Raw genomic sequence first — 18686 nt, 5'->3', positions numbered from 1 at the left:
ATCAGACTGTCAGTGTATCTGATAAGACCATACAGGGTAGATTATCAGACTCAGGTTTTATATACACTACACATGTGCTGCTCACCGTATCTTGGCAGGACTGCACCAGATTAATCTAGGATTTACTCTCAAATGGCACCCTATTCCCTAAATAGTGCACAACTTGCTTTAAGTTAGTGCAATCTATAAGGAATATGGTGGCATTTGGGAGAGCAGAGAGATGGTGTGGGAGAGGAGTAGGGGGGCATTTGGGAGAGCAGAGAGATGGTGTGGGAGAGGACTAGGGGGCATTTGGGACAGCAGAGAGATGGTGTGGCAGAGGACTAGGGGGGCATTTGGGACAGCAGAGAGATGGTGTGGCAGAGGACTAGGGGGGCATTTGGGACAGCAGAGAGATGGTGTGGCAGAGGAGTAGGGGGCATTTGGGAGAGCAGAGAGATGGTGTGGGAGAGGAGTAGGGGGGCATTTTGGAGAGCAGAGAGATGGTGTGGGAGAGGACTAGGGGGGCATTTGGGACAGCAGAGAGATGGTGTGGCAGAGGACTAGGGGGCATTTGGGACAGCAGAGAGATGGTGTGGCAGAGGACTAGGGGGGCATTTGGGACAGCAGAGAGATGGTGTGGCAGAGGACTAGGGGGGCATTTGGGACAGCAGAGAGATGGTGTGGCAGAGGAGTAGGGGGTCATTTGGGACAGCAGAGAGATGGTGTGGCAGAGGAGTAGGGGGCATTTGGGACAGCAGAGAGATTGTGTGGCAGAGGAGTAGAATGACAGAGTCAACAGAGAAAGGAGAGATCTGATCTGAACAGGTAAACAGTCGGGTGCTCCGGGCTCACCTCGGTTGGGGGGGGGGGGGGAGTTTAGTTAAACAGAATTATAAACTGAATTACAGACTGAATTATAAACTGAATTATAGAGTGAATTATAAAATGAATTACAGACTGAATTATAGACTGAATTTGAAACTGAATTATAGACTGAATTATTAACTAAATTAGAGACTGAATTAAAGACTCCTCTCCTCACCTCACCTCACCTCACCTCACCTCACCTCACCTCACCTCTCCTCTCCTCTCCTCTCCTCTCCTCCTCTCCACCTCCTCTCCTCTCACCTCCTCTTCTCTCCTCTCCTCTCCTCCCCTCCTCTCCTCTCACCTCCTCTTCTCTCCTCTCCTCTCCCTGCCTCTCCTCCTACCTCCTCTCCCATCTCATCTACTCCACTCTCCTCCCCCTCTCCTATCCCTATCCCCTCTCTTCCCTCCTCTCCTCTCTTCTCCTCTCCTCTCCACCTCTCCTCACCTCTCTCCCCACTTCTCTTCCCCCATCTCTCCTCCCTACCTCCTCCCCTCCCCTCCTCTCCCCTCCTCTCCTCACCTCTCTCCCCTCCTCTCCCCTCTTCGCCTCCCCATCTTCTCTCCCCTCCACTTCTCCTCTACCCTCTCCTCCCCCTTCTTTCCTCCCCATCTCCTCTCATCTCCTCACCCCTCTCCTCCACTCTCCTCTCTCCTCTCCCCTCCCTTTTTCCTTCCTTCCCCTCCCATCCCCTCCTCACCCCCAACCTATGACAAGTCTCACAGTAGCTTTGAAAGCCAGACTATAGCTAAAAATCTCAGGGCTAAGAAGTATTCAAATGACCCTACCTGAACACACAATGCTTTGCAAAGAGGGCTGCCTTGACAATGGCAGCACTAACCTTTCCAATCGCGCTCATGCAAATGACCTCATCCTACTGGCCAGGAGACAGACAGGCTCTGAGCATGCCAAGGCAAACGTTGTGGAACATTCCCATAGAATGCCTCCCCAATGGCACCCTATTCCCTATTATAGTGCACTACTTTAGACCAGAGCCCAATGGTACCCTATTCCCTAGTATAGTGCACTTTAGACTAGAGCCCTATGGCACCCTATTCCCTATATAGTGCACTACTTTAGACCAGAGCCCTATGGCACCCTATTCCCTATATAGTGCACTACTTTAGACCAGAGCCCTATGACACCCTATTCCCTATATAGTGCACTACTTTAGACCAGAGCCCTATGACACCCTATTCCCTATATAGCGCACTACTTTTGTCCAGGGCCCATGGGGTGCGATTTGGGACACAGTCATAGAACTATACCACATAGAATAAACATGCCAACCTAACATGTAAAATAAGGAATTTGGTCAGTTCTAGTCATAACATTTCTATTTGCAGAGGTCCTAATGTGGTAGATTTAACACCAGGTCTGTGACCCGCTGGAGCTGAGGGAGTTACCTTGGAAGTGTGTGTGTCTGTCTGTCTGTCTGCCTGTCTGTCTGTCTGTCTGTCTGTCTGTCTGTCTGTCTGTCTGTCTGTCTGTCTGTCTGTCTGTCTGTCTGTCTGTCTGTCTGTCTGCCTGTCTGTCTGTTTGCCTGTTTGTCTGTCTGTCTGCCTGTCTGTCTGTCTATCTATCTATCTATCTATCTATCTATCTGTCTGTCTGTCTGTCTGTCTGTCTGTCTGTCTGTCTGTTTGCCTGTTTGTCTGCCTGTCTATCTGTCTGTCTGCCTGTCTGTCTGTCTCTGTGTGTGTGTGTGTGTGTGTGTGTGTGTGTGTGTGTGTGTGTGTGTGTGTGTGTGTGTGTGTGTGTGTGTGTGTGTCTGTGTGTGTGTGTGTGTGTCTGTGTGTGTGTGTGTGTTAGTCAGGACTTTATCAAGATGAAGTTTTTAATACTGCCCTCTAGGGAGAAGAAAAACACCAGACTTTAACTTTGGCCAATAGAAAGCCATGCCTGAGTGTCTCACAGCAGGTGGCACTCAGGTGTGTGTGCTGCAGGGAAATGCATCCAGGTAACAGGTACCTTAAGATGAACTAACTAGCGAACTGTAAGTCTGGATCAGCATCTGCTTGATGACTCAAATGTTAATGTATTGTAGGCACAGTATGAGTCATACACTATGAAACATTTTTAAAATGTTTTACTCATTTACATAATTCGGATGAGTTTTGTTTAATTATTAACATGACCAGAACAACACTTTTTATGCTGGAATCTAAGCAAAATAAAAGGTAATCGTGTTTAATTTGATTTGTTTAAAAAAAAAGTTTGCTTGTGTCAAACAATCTAACCCTAACCATAATAGTGTTTTATAGACGTTATATAGATGTTAGCTCCCTGAGTAATTTCAGGACTAATGAATACCTGCCTATAACCTCTACTATAAAACGATTGAACGTTTCACTACGTGCGCGGTCTCCACGCCGCGTGCAAAGTTCTGTTCAGTGTGTTGACCCCATCACGCGAGGATGAGTGACCGGGGACAATAGTGTGTTTTTAGGGGTGACGGTAATTGTAAGTGACCGAGACAATACGATAGCGTATCGGGAAGAACAATAAACTATGCGAACACACATTCATGCAAGTAAGTGTGACCATCGGACTCCTCTCCTCGAGGCCATACTGAAGAGACGGGCCTGAGATTAGATCATGGTTATGTGGGTTTACAAACAAAAAAAACTGGAGTTCTAGTTTTGTGTTTATGAGGAAAAAACCGGTTGTCCCAGACTGGCTTGTTTTTAATGGACCTGTAAAAACACACATTTAGATCAAAGTAATATCCACAATGTGACATGAACTTAACCCAAACACGTTGCCCGAGTGATAATGAGAATATGGTGCTATCTGAAGGTAGTGAACAGAGCATGTCATTTCACCTCAAAGTGAAAGTGAACGATCTATGGTGACTAATATCTCATCATTAGGCTACAACAGCACTCTCCCTACTGACATAAAGTCACACACATAATTTACCACTACTTTTCAAAAACTCCCTCATTTTGATCAATATGAACTGGCTACAATAGCCTAGTTATAAATAGGTAACTACGATCTAATTATACAAAATTATAAACTTGAATGAATCACATTTCATTAATAGAGCACTTTTCCCCATTCACATTAGACACAAAGAATCGACTACTGCTGTTGACAAACTCACTCATTTATTTGAGGCCTTAGCCTATCAATACGCGATATGAAATAGGTTACAGTAGCCTAGGAATAGACTACGATCATAAAGTGACATGAATGACTCATCTCACGATACAAGAGCAACTTTACCCTTCATTTAGGACACAAATGTTTTGTGCCACTGCCGTTCAGAAAACGCACAGGCTTAATCATTTAGGCGCTATCAACACGACGCAAGATCGATATGAATAGAGGTGGAGAGAGAGAGAGAGAGAGAGAGAGAGAGAGAGAGAGAGAGAGAGAGAGAGGAGAGAGAGAGAGAGAGAGAGAGAGAGAGAGAGAGAGAGAGAGAGAGAGAGAGAGAGAGAGAGAGAGACAGAGACAGAGACAGAGAGAGAGAGAGAGAGAGAGAGAGAGGAGAGAGAGAGAGAGAGAGAGAGAGAGAGAGAGAGAGAGAGAGAGAGAGAGAGAGAGAGAGAGAGAAGAGAGAGAGAGAGAGAGAGAGAGAGGAGAGAGAGAGAGGAGAGAGAGAGAGAGAGAGAGCGAGAGAGAGAGAGAGAGAGAGAGACAGAGAGAGAGAGAGAGAGAGAGAGAGAGAGAGAGAGAGAGAGAGAGAGAGAGAGAGAGAGAGAGAGAGAGAGACAGAGGGAGAGCCTACTTCGGTAACACGATAAAATAACCAAACTGCAGCAGCCCAGCAACAGGCAGAGAGAGGAGAAAAATAAACCATCATGCCACCTTGCTTCACCTCGCGGTCCCACTCAACTCCATGCCAAACATTAAGTCCACAATTGTTTACATTGTCGTCAGATACAATAACCCCGTTCCCTGTCCACAATTTACAAATTTTTTTCTCCCAAGAAAACTAGAATGAACCTCTTGAAAAGTTGCGACAGAGTTTTAAGCGCGGAAAGGGTAAGGAATACGCGCCTATGTCAGGGCGCCAAACGGAGCGAGTTGCAGGAGGAGGAAGGAGGGTGAGGAGGTAGGGGGAGGAGGGGCTATAGCGGGACTCGTGGCTTTCCGCTCTGTTTACAAGCCTGCGTGATCCTTCACTATTTTAATGTCAACCTGCTCCTTCTTCCTCGGCAGACAGGAGAGACAGTCAGAAGAGAACGGCACCGCAGCGCTCATAGAGGACACGGACATCGAGTTGCTCTCTACAGAAACTACCCTTCGCATGGCCAGGCGGCCAAGACACAGTAGAATAACTGCAAATACTACACTACAGAAGCTGCTGTCTGGGCTTTTAGATGGACTATAATTTAATTTATATTTGTCTCTCAACAACTGCGTTAAAATTGCAATGCAACTGCATTGTTGCGGTTGGAGTTAGAAGTTGTTTAAAAACGTTATTTTGTGCTGCTAACAGAGAGAGAGATTTTATTTTTGAGAGGATATGTAGTTTTGTTCTGTCTTGCTCAGATAACAGGTGCTGGTAGTCATCGGGCATGTGTTCGCCTCACGCTCCTTCGCTGCGCTAGTGACACACTCTCTTCTCTCTCTCTCTCTGCCCCTCTCTCTCGCTCTCTACCTCTGCCTCTCTCCTTCTCTTTCTGCCTCTCTCTCTATCCCTCTCTCTCTCTCCTCTCTCTCTCTCTCTCTGCCTCTCTGTCTCTCACTCTCTCTGCCCCTCTCTCTCGCTCTCTACCTCTGCCTCTCTCTCCCTCTTTCTGCCTCTCTCTCTATCCCTCTCTCTCTCTCTCTCTGCCTCTCTCTCTAATGCCTCTCTTGCCTCTCTCTCTCTCCTCCCCTCTCACTCTCTCTGCTCTCTCTCTCTCCCCCTCTCACTCTCTCTGCCTCTCTCTCCTCTCCCCCTCTCAACTCTCTCTGCCTCTCTCTCTCTCCCCCCATCTCTCTCTCTCTCTGCCTCTCACTCTCTCTGCCTCTCTCTCTCTCCCCCTCTCACTCTCTCTGCCTCTCTCTCTCTCCCCTCTCTCTCTCTCTCTGCCTCTCTCTCTCTCCCCCTCTCACTCTCTCTGGCCTCTCTCTCTCTCCCCCCTCTCTCTCTCTCTCTGCCTCTCACTCTCTCTGCCTCTCTCTCTCTCCCCCTCTCACTCTCTCTGCCTCTCTCTCTCTCCCCCCTCTCACTCTCTCTGCCTCTCTCTCTCTCCCCCTCTCTCTCTCTCTCTGCTCTCTCTCTCTCTGCGGTGCTGCAGCATCCCTGAAAAAAGCAGATAAAAAACGAAAATAAAAAAGACAATATTTTCCATACCACGTCACTATTCTGTAGAATATAGTGAAGACATCAAACAATCAATAATGTACATGTAACAAATCAAATATATTTTTATATTTGAGATTTCTCAAAGTAGCCACCCTTTGCCTTGATTCAGTTTTTGCCATTCTCTCAACCAGCTTCATGAGGAATGCTTTCCTAGAGTCTTGAAGGAGTTTCCCACATATGCTGAGCACTTGTTGGCTGCTTTTCCTTCAGCAGCAAAGCATTCCTACTCCATCACACCTTCTCCTCCATGCTTCACAGTGCGATCCACAACTGCAGAGATCATGCCGTTCACCTACTCTGCGTCTCACAAAGACACTGCAGTTGGATTCAAAAATCTCACATTTGGACTCATCAGACCAAAGGACAAATTTCCTCTGGTCTAATGTCCATTGCTCGTGTTTCTTGGCCAAGCAAGTCTCTCTTCTTTATTGGTGTCCTTTAGTAGTGGTTTCTTTGCAGCAATTGACCCTGAGGTCAGATTCACGCAGTCTCCCTGAACAGTTTGATGTTGAAATGTGTTTGTTACTTGAACTCTGTGAAGCATTTATTTGGGCTGCAATTTCTGAGGCTGATAACTCTAATGACTTATCCTCTGCAGCAGAGGTAACTCTGGGTTTCCTTTCCTGTGGCGGTCCTCATGAGAGCCAGTTTCATCATAGTGCTTGATGGTTTTTGCGACTGCACTTGAAGAAAAGTTCAAAGTTCTTGACATATTCCGGATTGACGACCTTCATGTCTTAAAGTAATGATGGACTGTTGTTTCTCTTTAATTATTTGAGCTGTTCTGCCATAATATGGACCTGGTTTTACCAAATAGGGCTATCTTCTGTATACCACCCTACCTTGTCACCAACTGATTGGCTTCAAAAATAAATTCCACAAATTAACTTTAACAAGGCACACCTGTTAAATAAAATGCATTCCAGGTGACTACCTCATGAAGCTGGTTGAGAGAATTCCCAAGAGTGTTTGAAAGAGAGAGAGAGAGAGACAGAGGGAGAGCCTACTTCGTAACACGATAAAATAAACCAAACTGCAGCAAAGCCCAGCAAACAGGCAGAGAGAGGAGAAAAATAAACCATCATGCCACCTTGCTTCACCTCGCGGTCCACTCAACTCCATGCCAAAACATTAAGTCCACCAATTGTTTACATTGTCGTCAGATACAATAACCCCCGTTCCCTGTCCACAATTTACAAATTTTTTTTCTCCAAGAAAAAACTAGAATGAACCTCTTGAAAAGTTGCGACAGAGTTTAAGCGCGGAAAGGGTAAGGAATACGCGCCTATGTCAGGGCGCCCAAACGGAGCGAGTTGCAGGAGGAGGAGGAGGGTGAGGAGGTAGGGGGGAGGAGGGGCTATAGCGGGACTCGTGGCTTTCCGCTCTGTTTACAAGCCTGCGTGATCCTTCACTATTTTAATGTCAACCTGCTCCTTCTTCCTCGGCAGACAGGAGAGACAGTCAGAAGAGAACGGCACCGCAGCGCTCATAGAGGACACGGACATCGAGGTGCTCTCTACAGAAAACTACCCTTCGCCATGGCCAGCGCGGCCAAGACACAGGTAGAATAACTGCAAATACTACACTACAGAAGCTGCTGTCTGGGCTTTTAGATGGACTATAATTTAATTTATATTTGTCTCTCCAACAACTGCGTTTAAAATTGCAATGCAACTGCATTGTTGCGGTTGGAGTTAGAAGTTGTTTTAAAAACGTTATTTTGTGCTGCTAACAGAGAGAGAGATTTTATTTTTGAGAGGATATGTAGTTTTGTTCTGTCTTGCTCAGATAACAGGTGCTGGTAGTCATCGGGCATGTGTTCGCCTCACGCTCCTTCGCTGCGCTAGTGACACACTCTCTCTCTCTCTCTCTCTCTGCCCCTCTCTCTCGCTCTCTACCTCTGCCTCTCTCTCTCTCTTTCTGCCTCTCTCTCTATCCCTCTCTCTCTCTCTCTCTCTCTCTCTCTCTCTGCCTCTCTGTCTCTCACTCTCTCTGCCCCTCTCTCTCGCTCTCTACCTCTGCCTCTCTCTCCCTTCTTCTGACCTCTCTCTCTACCCTCTCTCTCTCTCTATCTGACTCTCTCTCTATGCCTCTCTCTGCCTCTCTCTCTCTCCCCCTTCTCCAACTCTCTATTTATGCCTCTCTCTCTCTCCCCCTCTCATCTCTCTCTGCCTCTCTCTCTCTCCCCCTCATCACTCTTTCTCTTGCCTCTCTCTCTCTCCCCCCCTCTCTCTCTCTCTCTGCCTCTCACTCTCCTTGGCCTCTCTCTCTCTCTCTGCTCTCACTCTCTCTGCCTCTCTCTCTCTCCCCCCCTCTCCACTCCATCTCTGCCTCCCTACTCTCTCCCCTCTCTCTTCTCTCGCCTCTCCTCTCTGCCTCCTCTCTCATCTCCCCCTCCCTCACTCTCTTGTGCCTCATCTCTCTCCCCCTCCTCCTCTCTCTGCCTCTCTCTCTCTCCCCCTATCACTCTCTCTGCCTCTCTCTCTCTCCCCCTCTCACTCTCTCTGCCTCTCTCTCTTCCGCTTTACCTTCCTCTCTCTGCCTCTCTCTCTCTCCTCCCCTCTCTCTCTCTCTCTGCCTCTCTCTCTCTCTGCGGTTGCTGCAGCATCCCTGAAAAAGCAGAATAAAAAAAACGAAATAAAAAAGACAATATTTCCATACCACGTCACTATTCTGTAGAATATAGTGAAGACATCAAAACAATCAAATATGTAATCATGTAACAAATCAAAATATATTTATATTTGAGATTCTTCAAAGTAGCCACCCTTTGCCTTGATTACAGTTTTTGCCATTCTCTCAACCAGCTTCATGAGGAATGCTTTCCTAGAGTCTTGAAGGAGTTCCCACATATGCTGAGCACTTGTTGGCTGCTTTTCCTTCAGCAGCAAAGCATTCCTACTCCATCACACCTTCTCCTCCATGCTTCACAGTGCGATCCACACATGCAGAGATCATCCGTTCACCTACTCTGCGTCTCACAAAGACACTGCAGTTGGATTCAAAAATCTCACATTTGGACTCATCAGACCAAAGGACAAATTTCCTCTGGTCTAATGTCCATTGCTCGTGTTTCTTGGCCCAAGCAAGTCTCTTCTTCTTATTGGTGTCCTTTAGTAGTGGTTTCTTTGCAGCAAATTGACCCTGAAGGTCAGATTCACGCAGTCTCCTCTGAACAGTTGATGTTGAAATGTGTTTGTTACTTGAACTCTGTGAAGCATTTATTTGGGCTGCAATTTCTGAGGCTGATAACTCTAATGAACTTATCCTCTGCAGCAGAGGTAACTCTGGGTCTTCCTTTCCTGTGGCGGTCCTCATGAGAGCCAGTTTCATCATAGTGCTTGATGGTTTTTGCGACTGCACTTGAAGAAAAGTTCAAAGTTCTTGACATATTCCGGATTGACTGACCTTCATGTCTTAAAGTAATGATGGACTGTTGTTTCTCTTTAATTATTTGAGCTGTTCTTGCCATAATATGGACCTGGTCTTTTACCAAATAGGGCTATCTTCTGTATACCACCCCTACCTTGTCACAACTGATTGGCTCAAAAATAAATTCCACAAATTACTTTTAACAAGGCACACCTGTTAAATAAAATGCATTCCAGGTGACTACCTCATGAAGCTGGTTGAGAGAATTCCCAAGAGTGTTGAAAGCTGTCATCAAGGCAAAGGGTGGCTACTTTGAAGAATCTCAATTTTAAAATATATTTGGTTTTGTTTAACACTTTTTTGGTTACTAAATGACTCCATATATGTTATTACATAGTTATGATGTAATCATCCCGTAGTCGTCTCTTCACTGTTGACGTTGAGACTGGTGTTTTGACTATTTAAAGAAGCTGCCAGTTGAGGACTTTCGAAGGCGTCGAGGTATTCAGTTTCTTGGCGATTTCTCACATGGAATAGCCTTCATTTGTCAGAACAAGAATAGACTGATGAGTTTCAGAAGAAAGGTCTTTGTTTCTGGCCATTTTGAGCCTGTAATCGAACCCACAAATGCTGATGCTCCAGATACTCAACTAGTCTAAAGAAGGCCAGTTTTATTGCTTCTTTAATCAGGACAACAGTTTTCAGCTGTGATAACATAATTACAAAAGGGTTTTCTAAAGATCAATTAGCCTTTTAAAATGATTAACTTGGTTTAGCTAACACAACGTGCCATTGGAACACAGGAGTGATGGTTGCTGATAATGGGCCTCGGTACGCCTATGTAGATATTCCATAAAAAATCAGCCGTTTCCAGCTATAATAGTCATTTACAACACTAACAATGTCTACACTGTATTTCTGATCAATTTGATGTTATTTTAATGGACAAAAAACACCATGGGTTACTGTTCTCCTTTATACTGTAGTTAACACACACTGTGGGTTACTGTTCTCCTTTATACTGTAGTTAACACACAGTGGGTTACTGTTCTCCTTTATACTGTAGTTAACACACACTGTGGGTTACTGTTCTCCTTTATACTGTAGTTAACACACACAGTGGGTTACTGTTCTCCTTTATACTGTAGTAAACACACACTGTGGGTTACTGTTCTCCTTTATACTGTAGTTAACACACACAGTGGGTTACTGTTCTCCTTTATACTGTAGTAAACACACACTGTGGGTTACTGTTCTCCTTTATACTGTAGTTAACACACACTGTGGGTTACTGTTCTCCTTTATACTGTAGTAATCACACACAGTGAGTTACTGTTCTCCTTTATCCTGTAGTAAACACACACAGTGGGTTACTGTTCTCCTTTATACTGTAGTAAACACACACTGTGGGTTACTGTTCTCCTTTATACTGTAGTAAACACACTGTGGGTTACTGTTCTCCTTTATACTGTAGTTAACACACACTGTGGGTTACTGTTCTCCTTTATACTGTAGTAAACACACACTGTGGGTTACTGTTCTCCTTTATACTGTAGTAATCACACACAGTGAGTTACTGTTCTCCTTTATCCTGTAGTAAACACACACAGTGGGTTACTGTTCTCCTTTATACTGTAGTAAACACACCGTGGGTTACTGTTCTCCTTTATCCTGTAGTAAACACACACTGTGGGTTACTGTTCTCCTTTATACTGTAGTAAACACACCGTGGGTTACTGTTCTCCTTTATACTGTAGTTAACACACACTGTGGGTTACTGTTCTCCTTTATACTGTAGTTAACACACACAGTGGGTTACTGTTCTCCTTTATACTGTAGTAAACACACACTGTGGGTTACTGTTCTCCTTTATACTGTAGTAAACACACACTGTGGGTTACTGTTCTCCTTTATCCTGTAGTAAACACACACTGTGGGTTAATGTTCTCCTTTATACTGTAGTAAACACACACTGTGGGTTACTGTTCTCCTTTATACTATAGTAAACACACACTTTGGGTTACTGTTCTCCTTTATACTATAGTAAACACACACTGTGGGTTACTGTTCTCCTTTATACTGTAGTAAACACACACTGTGGGTTACTGTTCTCCTTTATCCTGTAGTAAACACACACTGTGGGTTACTGTTCTCCTTTATACTGTAGTAAACACACCCTGTGGGTTACTGTTCTCCTTTATACTGTAGTAAACACACACAGTGGGTTACTGTTCTCCTTTATCCTGTAGTAAACACACCGTGGGTTACTGTTCTCCTTTATACTGTAGTTAACACACACTGTGGGTTACTGTTCTCCTTTATACTGTAGTTAACCCACAGTGGGTTACTGTTCTCCTTTATACTGTAGTAAACACACACTGTGGGTTACTGTTCTCCTTTATACTGTAGTAAACACACACTGTGGGTTACTGTTCTCCTTTATACTGTAGTAAACACACCGTGGGTTACTGTTCTCCTTTATACTGTAGTAAACACACACACAGTGGGTTACTGTTCTCCTTTATACTGTAGTAAACACACACTGTGGGTTACTGTTCTCCTTTATACTGTAGTAAACACACACTGTGGGTTACTGTTCTCCTTTATACTGTAGTAATCACACACAGTGAGTTACTGTTCTCCTTTATACTGTAGTAAACACACACTGTGGGTTACTGTTCTCCTTTATACTGTAGTAAACACATTGTGGGTTACTGTTCTCCTTTACTGTCACACAAAGGAGTCTCTCTGGCTTCCACCTTGTTCTGGCATCTTATTGGCTCTGGGGTGGAGGTGATATTGTTTATCTGTGTGTGTGTGTGTTTTGCTGACTGTGTGTGTGTGTGTGTGTGTGTGTGTGTGCGTGCGTGTGTGTGTACCTGGAGCAGGTCTGAACAGGACCACGACAGGGTCATGTTAATATGATCAGGTGTACCTGTACCTGCCATGCCAGATCACCTGGGGTTTCTGTGGAAACCAAAAACACCACAACCAGTTTGTCAGAGTGTGTGTTCGCTTGTATAGACTGACTGCACTCTCCCCTGTTACCACTCTACCCTGTTACCACCCTACCCTGTTACCACTCTACCCTGTTACCACTCTACCCTGTTACCACTCTACCCTGTTACCACTCTACCCTGTTAAAATGACTGGTTCTGTTACCCTGTTACCACTCTACCCTGTTACCACTCTACCCTATTACCACTCTACCCTGTTAAAATGACTGGTTCTGTTACCCTGTTACCACTCTACCCTGTTACCACTCTACCTACTATAATGACTGGTTATGTTACCCTGCTATAATGACTGGTTCTGTTACCCTGTTACCACCCTACCCTGTTATAATGACTGGTTCTGTTACCCTGTTACCACCCTACCCTGCTATAATGACTGGTTCTGTTACCCTGTTACCACCCTACCCTGTTATAATGACTGGTTCTGTTACCCTGTTACCACCCTACCCTACTATAATGACTGGTTCTGTTACCCTGCTATAATGACTGGTTCTGTTACCCTGTTACCACCCTACCCTGCTATAATGACTGGTTCTGTTACCCTGTTACCACCCTACCCTGCTATAATGACTGGTTCTGTTACCCTGTTACCACCCTACCCTACTATAATGACTGGTTCTGTTACCCTGTTACCACCCTACCCTGCTATAATGACTGGTTCTGTTACCCTGTTATAATGACTGGTTCTGTTACCCTGTTACCACCCTACCCTGCTATAATGACTGGTTCTGTTACCCTGTTACCACACTACCCTGCTATAATGACTGGTTCTGTTACCCTGTTACCACCCTACCCTGCTATAATGACTGGTTCTGTTACCCTGTTACCACCCTACCCTGCTATAATGACAGGTTCTGTTACCCTGTTACCACCCTACCCTGCTATAATGACAGGTTCTGTTACCCTGTTACCACCCTACCCTACTATAATGACTGGTTCTGTTACCCTGTTACCACCCTACCCTGCTAAAATGACTGGTTCTGTTACCCTGCTATAATGACTGGTTCTGTTACCCTGTTACCACCCTACCCTGCTAAAATGACTGGTTCTGTTACCCTGTTACCACCCTACCTGCTAAAATGTCTGGTTCTGTTACCCTGTTACCACCCTACCCTGCTAAAATGACTGGTTCTGTTACCCTGTTACCACCCTACCCTGCTATTATGACTGGTTCTGTTACCCTGCTAAAATGACTGGTTCTGTTACCCTGTTACCACCCTACCCTGCTATAATGTCTGGTTCTGTTACGCTGTTACCACTATACCCTGCTAAAATGACTGGTTCTGTTACCCTGTTACCACCCTACCCTGCTATAATGTCTGGTTCTGTTACCCTGTTACCACTATACCCTGCTAAAATGACTGGTTCTGTTACCCTGTTACCACCCTACCCTGCTATAATGACTTGTTCTGTTACCCTGTTACCACCCTACCCTGCTAAAATGACTGGTTCTGTTACCCTGCTATAATGACTGGTTCTGTTACCCTGCTATAATGACTGGTTCTGTTACCCTGTTACCACCCTACCTGCTATAATGACTGGTTCTGTTACCCTGTTACCACCCTACCCTGTTTTAATGACTGGTTCTGTTACCCTATTACCACCCTACCCTGCTATAATGACTGGTTCTGTTACCCTGTTACCACCCTACCCTGCTATAATGACTGGTTCTGTTACCCTGTTACCACCCTACCCTGCTATAATGTCTGGTTCTGTTACCCTGTTACCACTATACCCTGCTAAAATGACTGGTTCTGTTACCCTGTTACCACCCTACCCTGCTATAATGACTGGTTCTGTTACCCTGTTACCACCCTACCCTGCTATAATGACTGGTTCTGTTACCCTGCTATAATGACTGGTTCTGTTACCCTGCTATAATGACTGGTTCTGTTACCCTGTTACCACCCTACCTGCTATAATGACTGGTTCTGTTACCCTGTTACCACCCTACCCTGTTATAATGACTGGTTCTGTTACCCTATTACCACCCTACCCTGCTATAATGACTGGTTCTGTTACCCTGTTACCACCCTACCCTGCTATAATGACTGGTTCTGTTACCCTGTTACCACCCTACCTTGCTATAATGACTGGTTCTGTTACCCTGTTACCACCCTACCCTGCTATAATGACTGGTTCTGTTACCCTGTTACCACCCTACCCTGCTATAATGACTGGTTCTGTTACCCTGTTACCACCCTACCCTGCTATAATGACTGGTTCTGTTACCCTGTTACCACCCTACCCTGCTATAATGACTGGTTCTGTTACCCTGTTACCACCCTACCCTGCTATAATGACTGGTTCTGTTGCCCTGTTACCACCCTACCTTGCTATAATGTCTGGTTCTGTTACCCTTTTACCACTATACCCTGCTAAAATGACTGGTTCTGTTACCCTGCTATAATGACTGGTTCTGTTACCCTGTTACCACCCTACCCTGTTATAATGACTGGTTCTGTTACCCTGTTACCACCCTACCCTGCTATAATGACTGGTTCTGTTGCCCTGTTACCACCCTACCCTGCTATAATGTCTGGTTCTGTTACCCTTTTACCACTATACCCTGCTAAAATGACTGGTTCTGTTACCCTGTTACCACTCTACCCTGTTATAATGACTGGTTCTGTTACCCTGTTCCCACCCTACCCTGTTATAATGACTGGTTCTGTTACCCTGTTACCACCCTACCCTGCTAAAATGTCTGGTTCTGTTACCCTGCTATAATGACTGGTTCTGTTACCCTGCTATAATGTCTGGTTCTGTTACCCTGCTATAATGACTGGTTCTGTTACCCTGCTATAATGTCTGGTTCTGTTACCCTGCTATAATGACTGGTTCTGTTACCCTGTTACCACCCTACCCTGATATAATGTCTGGTTCTGTTACCCTGTTACCACCCTACCTGCTATAATGACTGGTTCTGTTACCCTGTTACCACCCTACCCTGCTATAATGTCTGGTTCTGTTACCCTGTTACCACTATACCCTGCTATAATGACTGGTTCTGTTACCCTGCTAAAATGACTGGTTCTGTTACCCTGTTACCACCCTACCCTGCTATAATGTCTGGTTCTGTTACCCTGTTACCACTATACCCTGCTAAAATGACTGGTTCTATTACCCTGTTACCACCCTACCCTGCTATAATGTCTGGTTCTGTTACCCTTTTACCACTATACCCTGCTATAATGACTGGTTCTGTTACCCTGCTATAATGACTGGTTCTGTTACCCTGCTATAATGACTGGTTCTGTTACCCTGTTACCACCCTACCCTGCTATAATGACTGGTTCTGTTACCCTGTTACCACCCTACCTGCTATAATGACTGGTTCTGTTACCCTGCTATAATGACTGGTTCTGTTACCCTGTTACCACCCTACCCTGCTATAATGACTGGTTCTGTTACCCTGTTACCACCCTACCCTGTTAAAATGACTGGTTCTGTTACCCTGTTACCACCCTACCCTACTATAATGACTGGTTCTGTTACCCTGCTATAATGACTGGTTCTGTTACCCTGTTACCACCCTACCCTGCGATAATGACTGGTTCTGTTACCCTGTTACCACCCTACCCTGCTATAATGACTGGTTCTATTACCCTGTTACCACTCTACCCTGCTATAATGACTGTTTCTATTACTCTGTTACCACTCTACCCTGCTATAATGACTGGTTCTGTTACCCTGTTACCACCCTACCCTACTATAATGACTGGTTCTGTTACCCTGCTATAATGACTGGTTCTGTTACCCTGTTACTACCCTACCCTGCTATAATGACTGGTTCTGTTACCCTGTTACCACCCTACCCTGCTATAATGACTGGTTCTATTACCCTGTTACCACTCTACCCTGCTATAATGACTGGTTCTATTACCCTGTTACCACTCTACCCTGCTATAATGACTGGTTCTGTTACCCTGTTACCACCCTACCCTGCTATAATGACTGGTTCTATTACCCTGTTACCACTCTACCCTGCTATAATGACTGGTTCTGTTACCCTGTTACCACTCTACCTGCTATAATGACTGGTTCTGTTACTCTGTTACCACTCTACCCTGTTATAATGACTGGTTATGTTACCCTGTTACCACCCTACCCTGCTATAATGACTGGTTCTGTTACTCTGTTACCACCCTACCCTGCTATAATGACTGGTTCTGTTACCCTGTTACCACCCTACCTGCTATAATGACTGGTTCTGTTACCCTGCTATAATGACTGGTTCTGTTACCCTGCTATAATGACTGGTTCTGTTACCCTGTTACCACCCTGCCCTGCTATAATGGCTGGTTCTGTTACCCTGCTATAATGACTGGTTCTGTTACCCTGCTATAATGACTGGTTCTGTTACCCTGTTACCACCCTACCCTGCTATAATGACTGGTTCTGTTACCCTACTATAATGACTGGTTCTGTTACCCTGTTACCACCCTGCCCTGCTATAATGACTGGTTCTGTTACCCTGCTATAATGACTGGTTCTGTTACCCTGTTATAATGACTGGTTCTGTTACCCTGTTACCACCCTACCCTGCTATAATGACTGGTTCTGTTACCCTGTTACCACCCTACCCTGCTATAATGTCTGGTTCTGTTACCCTGTTATCCTAACTAACTCGTCCTCCAAATAAACCTCTGCTGTTTTCAATCAAGATCTCAGCGATCACTGCCTCATTGCCTGCATCCGTAATGGGTCTGCGACCAAGCCACCCTACCCTGATTATCGAAAACTTCAATAAGCATTTCTCAACGGCTGGCCATGCCTTCCGCCTGGCTACTTCAATCTCGGCCAACAGCTCCGCCCCCCCCGCAGCTCCTCGCCCAAGCCTCTCCAGGTTCTCCTTTACCCAAATCCAGATAGCAGATGTTCTGAAAGAGCTGCAAAACCTGGACCCGTACAAATCAGCTGGGCTTGACAATCTGGACCCTCTATTTCTGAAACTATCTGCCACCATTGTCGCAACCCCTATTACCAGCCTGTTCAACCTCTCTTTCATCTCGTCTGAGAACCCCAAGGATTGGAAAGCTGCCGCAGTCATCCCCCTCTTCAAAGGGGGAGACACCCTGGACCCAAACTGTTACAGACCTATATCCATCCTGCCCTGCCTATCTAAGGTCTTCGAAAGCCAAGTCAACAAACAGGTCACTGACCATCTCGAATCCCACCGTACCTTCTCCGCTGTGCAATCTGGTTTCCGAGCCGGTCATGGGTGCACCTCAGCCACACTCAAGGTACTAAACGATATCATAACCGCCATCGATAAAAGACAGTACTGTGCAGCCGTCTTCATCGACCTTGCCAAGGCTTTCGACTCTGTCAATCACCATATTCTTATCGGCAGACTCAGTAGCCTCGGTTTTTCGGATGACTGCCTTGCCTGGTTCACCAATTACTTTGCAGACAGAGTTCAGTGTGTCAAATCGGAGGGCATGCTGTCCGGTCCTCTGGCAGTCTCTATGGGGGTGCCACAGGGTTCAATTCTCCGGCCGACTCTTTTCTCTGTGTATATCAATGATGTTGCTCTTGCTGCGGGCGATTCCCTGATCCACCTCTACGCAGACGACACCATTCTATATACTTTCGGCCCGTCTTTGGACACTGTGCTATCTAACCTCCAAACAAGCTTCAATGCCATACAACACTCCTTCCGTGGCCTCCAACTGCTCTTAAACGCTAGTAAAACCAAATGCATGCTTTTCAACCGGTCGCTGCCTGCACCTGCATGCCCGACTAGCATCACCACCCTGGATGGTTCCGACCTAGAATATGTGGACGTCTATAAGTACCAACGACCACCCCTCATCACTGTCAAACGCTTCCTAAAACACTTCTGCGAACAGGCCTTTCTAATAGACCTGGCCAGTGTATCCTGGAATGACATTGAGCTCATTCCGTCAGTAGAGGATGCCTGGTTATTCTTTAAAAGCGCCTTCCTCACCACCTTAAACAAGCATGCCCCATTCAAAAACATTTGAACCAGGGAATAGATATAGCCCTTGGTTCACTCCAGACCTGTCTGCCCTTGACCAGCACAAAAACATCCTGTGGCGTTCTGAATTAGCATAGAATAGCCCCCGTGATATGCAACTTTTCAGGGAAGTTAGGAACCAATATACACAGGCAGTTA

The 18686-nt window shown here is 45.6% G+C and overlaps 1 protein-coding gene across 4 annotated transcripts in view; it reads left to right on the top strand.

Moving 5' to 3' along the window:
- The first annotated feature begins 4958 nt into the window (after positions 1-4958).
- myb (v-myb avian myeloblastosis viral oncogene homolog) overlaps positions 4959-18686 on the top strand; it is a 69220-nt gene continuing 55492 nt past the window's right edge. For 3 of the 4 annotated variants that reach the window (XM_031836733.1, XM_031836730.1, XM_031836732.1), the window contains exon 1: positions 7563-7720. In XM_031836733.1, the coding sequence (XP_031692593.1) occupies positions 7578-7720 (143 nt within the window). In that variant the 5' untranslated portion in view covers positions 7563-7577. Of the gene's footprint in view, positions 5132-7562; positions 7721-18686 lie in introns of those variants that run through there. The other variant, XM_031836731.1, reaches the window with a different exon arrangement.

This window comes from Oncorhynchus kisutch, linkage group LG12 (genome assembly GCF_002021735.2).
Source record: "Oncorhynchus kisutch isolate 150728-3 linkage group LG12, Okis_V2, whole genome shotgun sequence".
NCBI classification, from domain to species: domain Eukaryota; kingdom Metazoa; phylum Chordata; class Actinopteri; order Salmoniformes; family Salmonidae; genus Oncorhynchus; species Oncorhynchus kisutch.
Note: the sequence above shows the minus strand (reverse complement) of the source record. Positions and strands in the feature narration are given on the sequence as shown.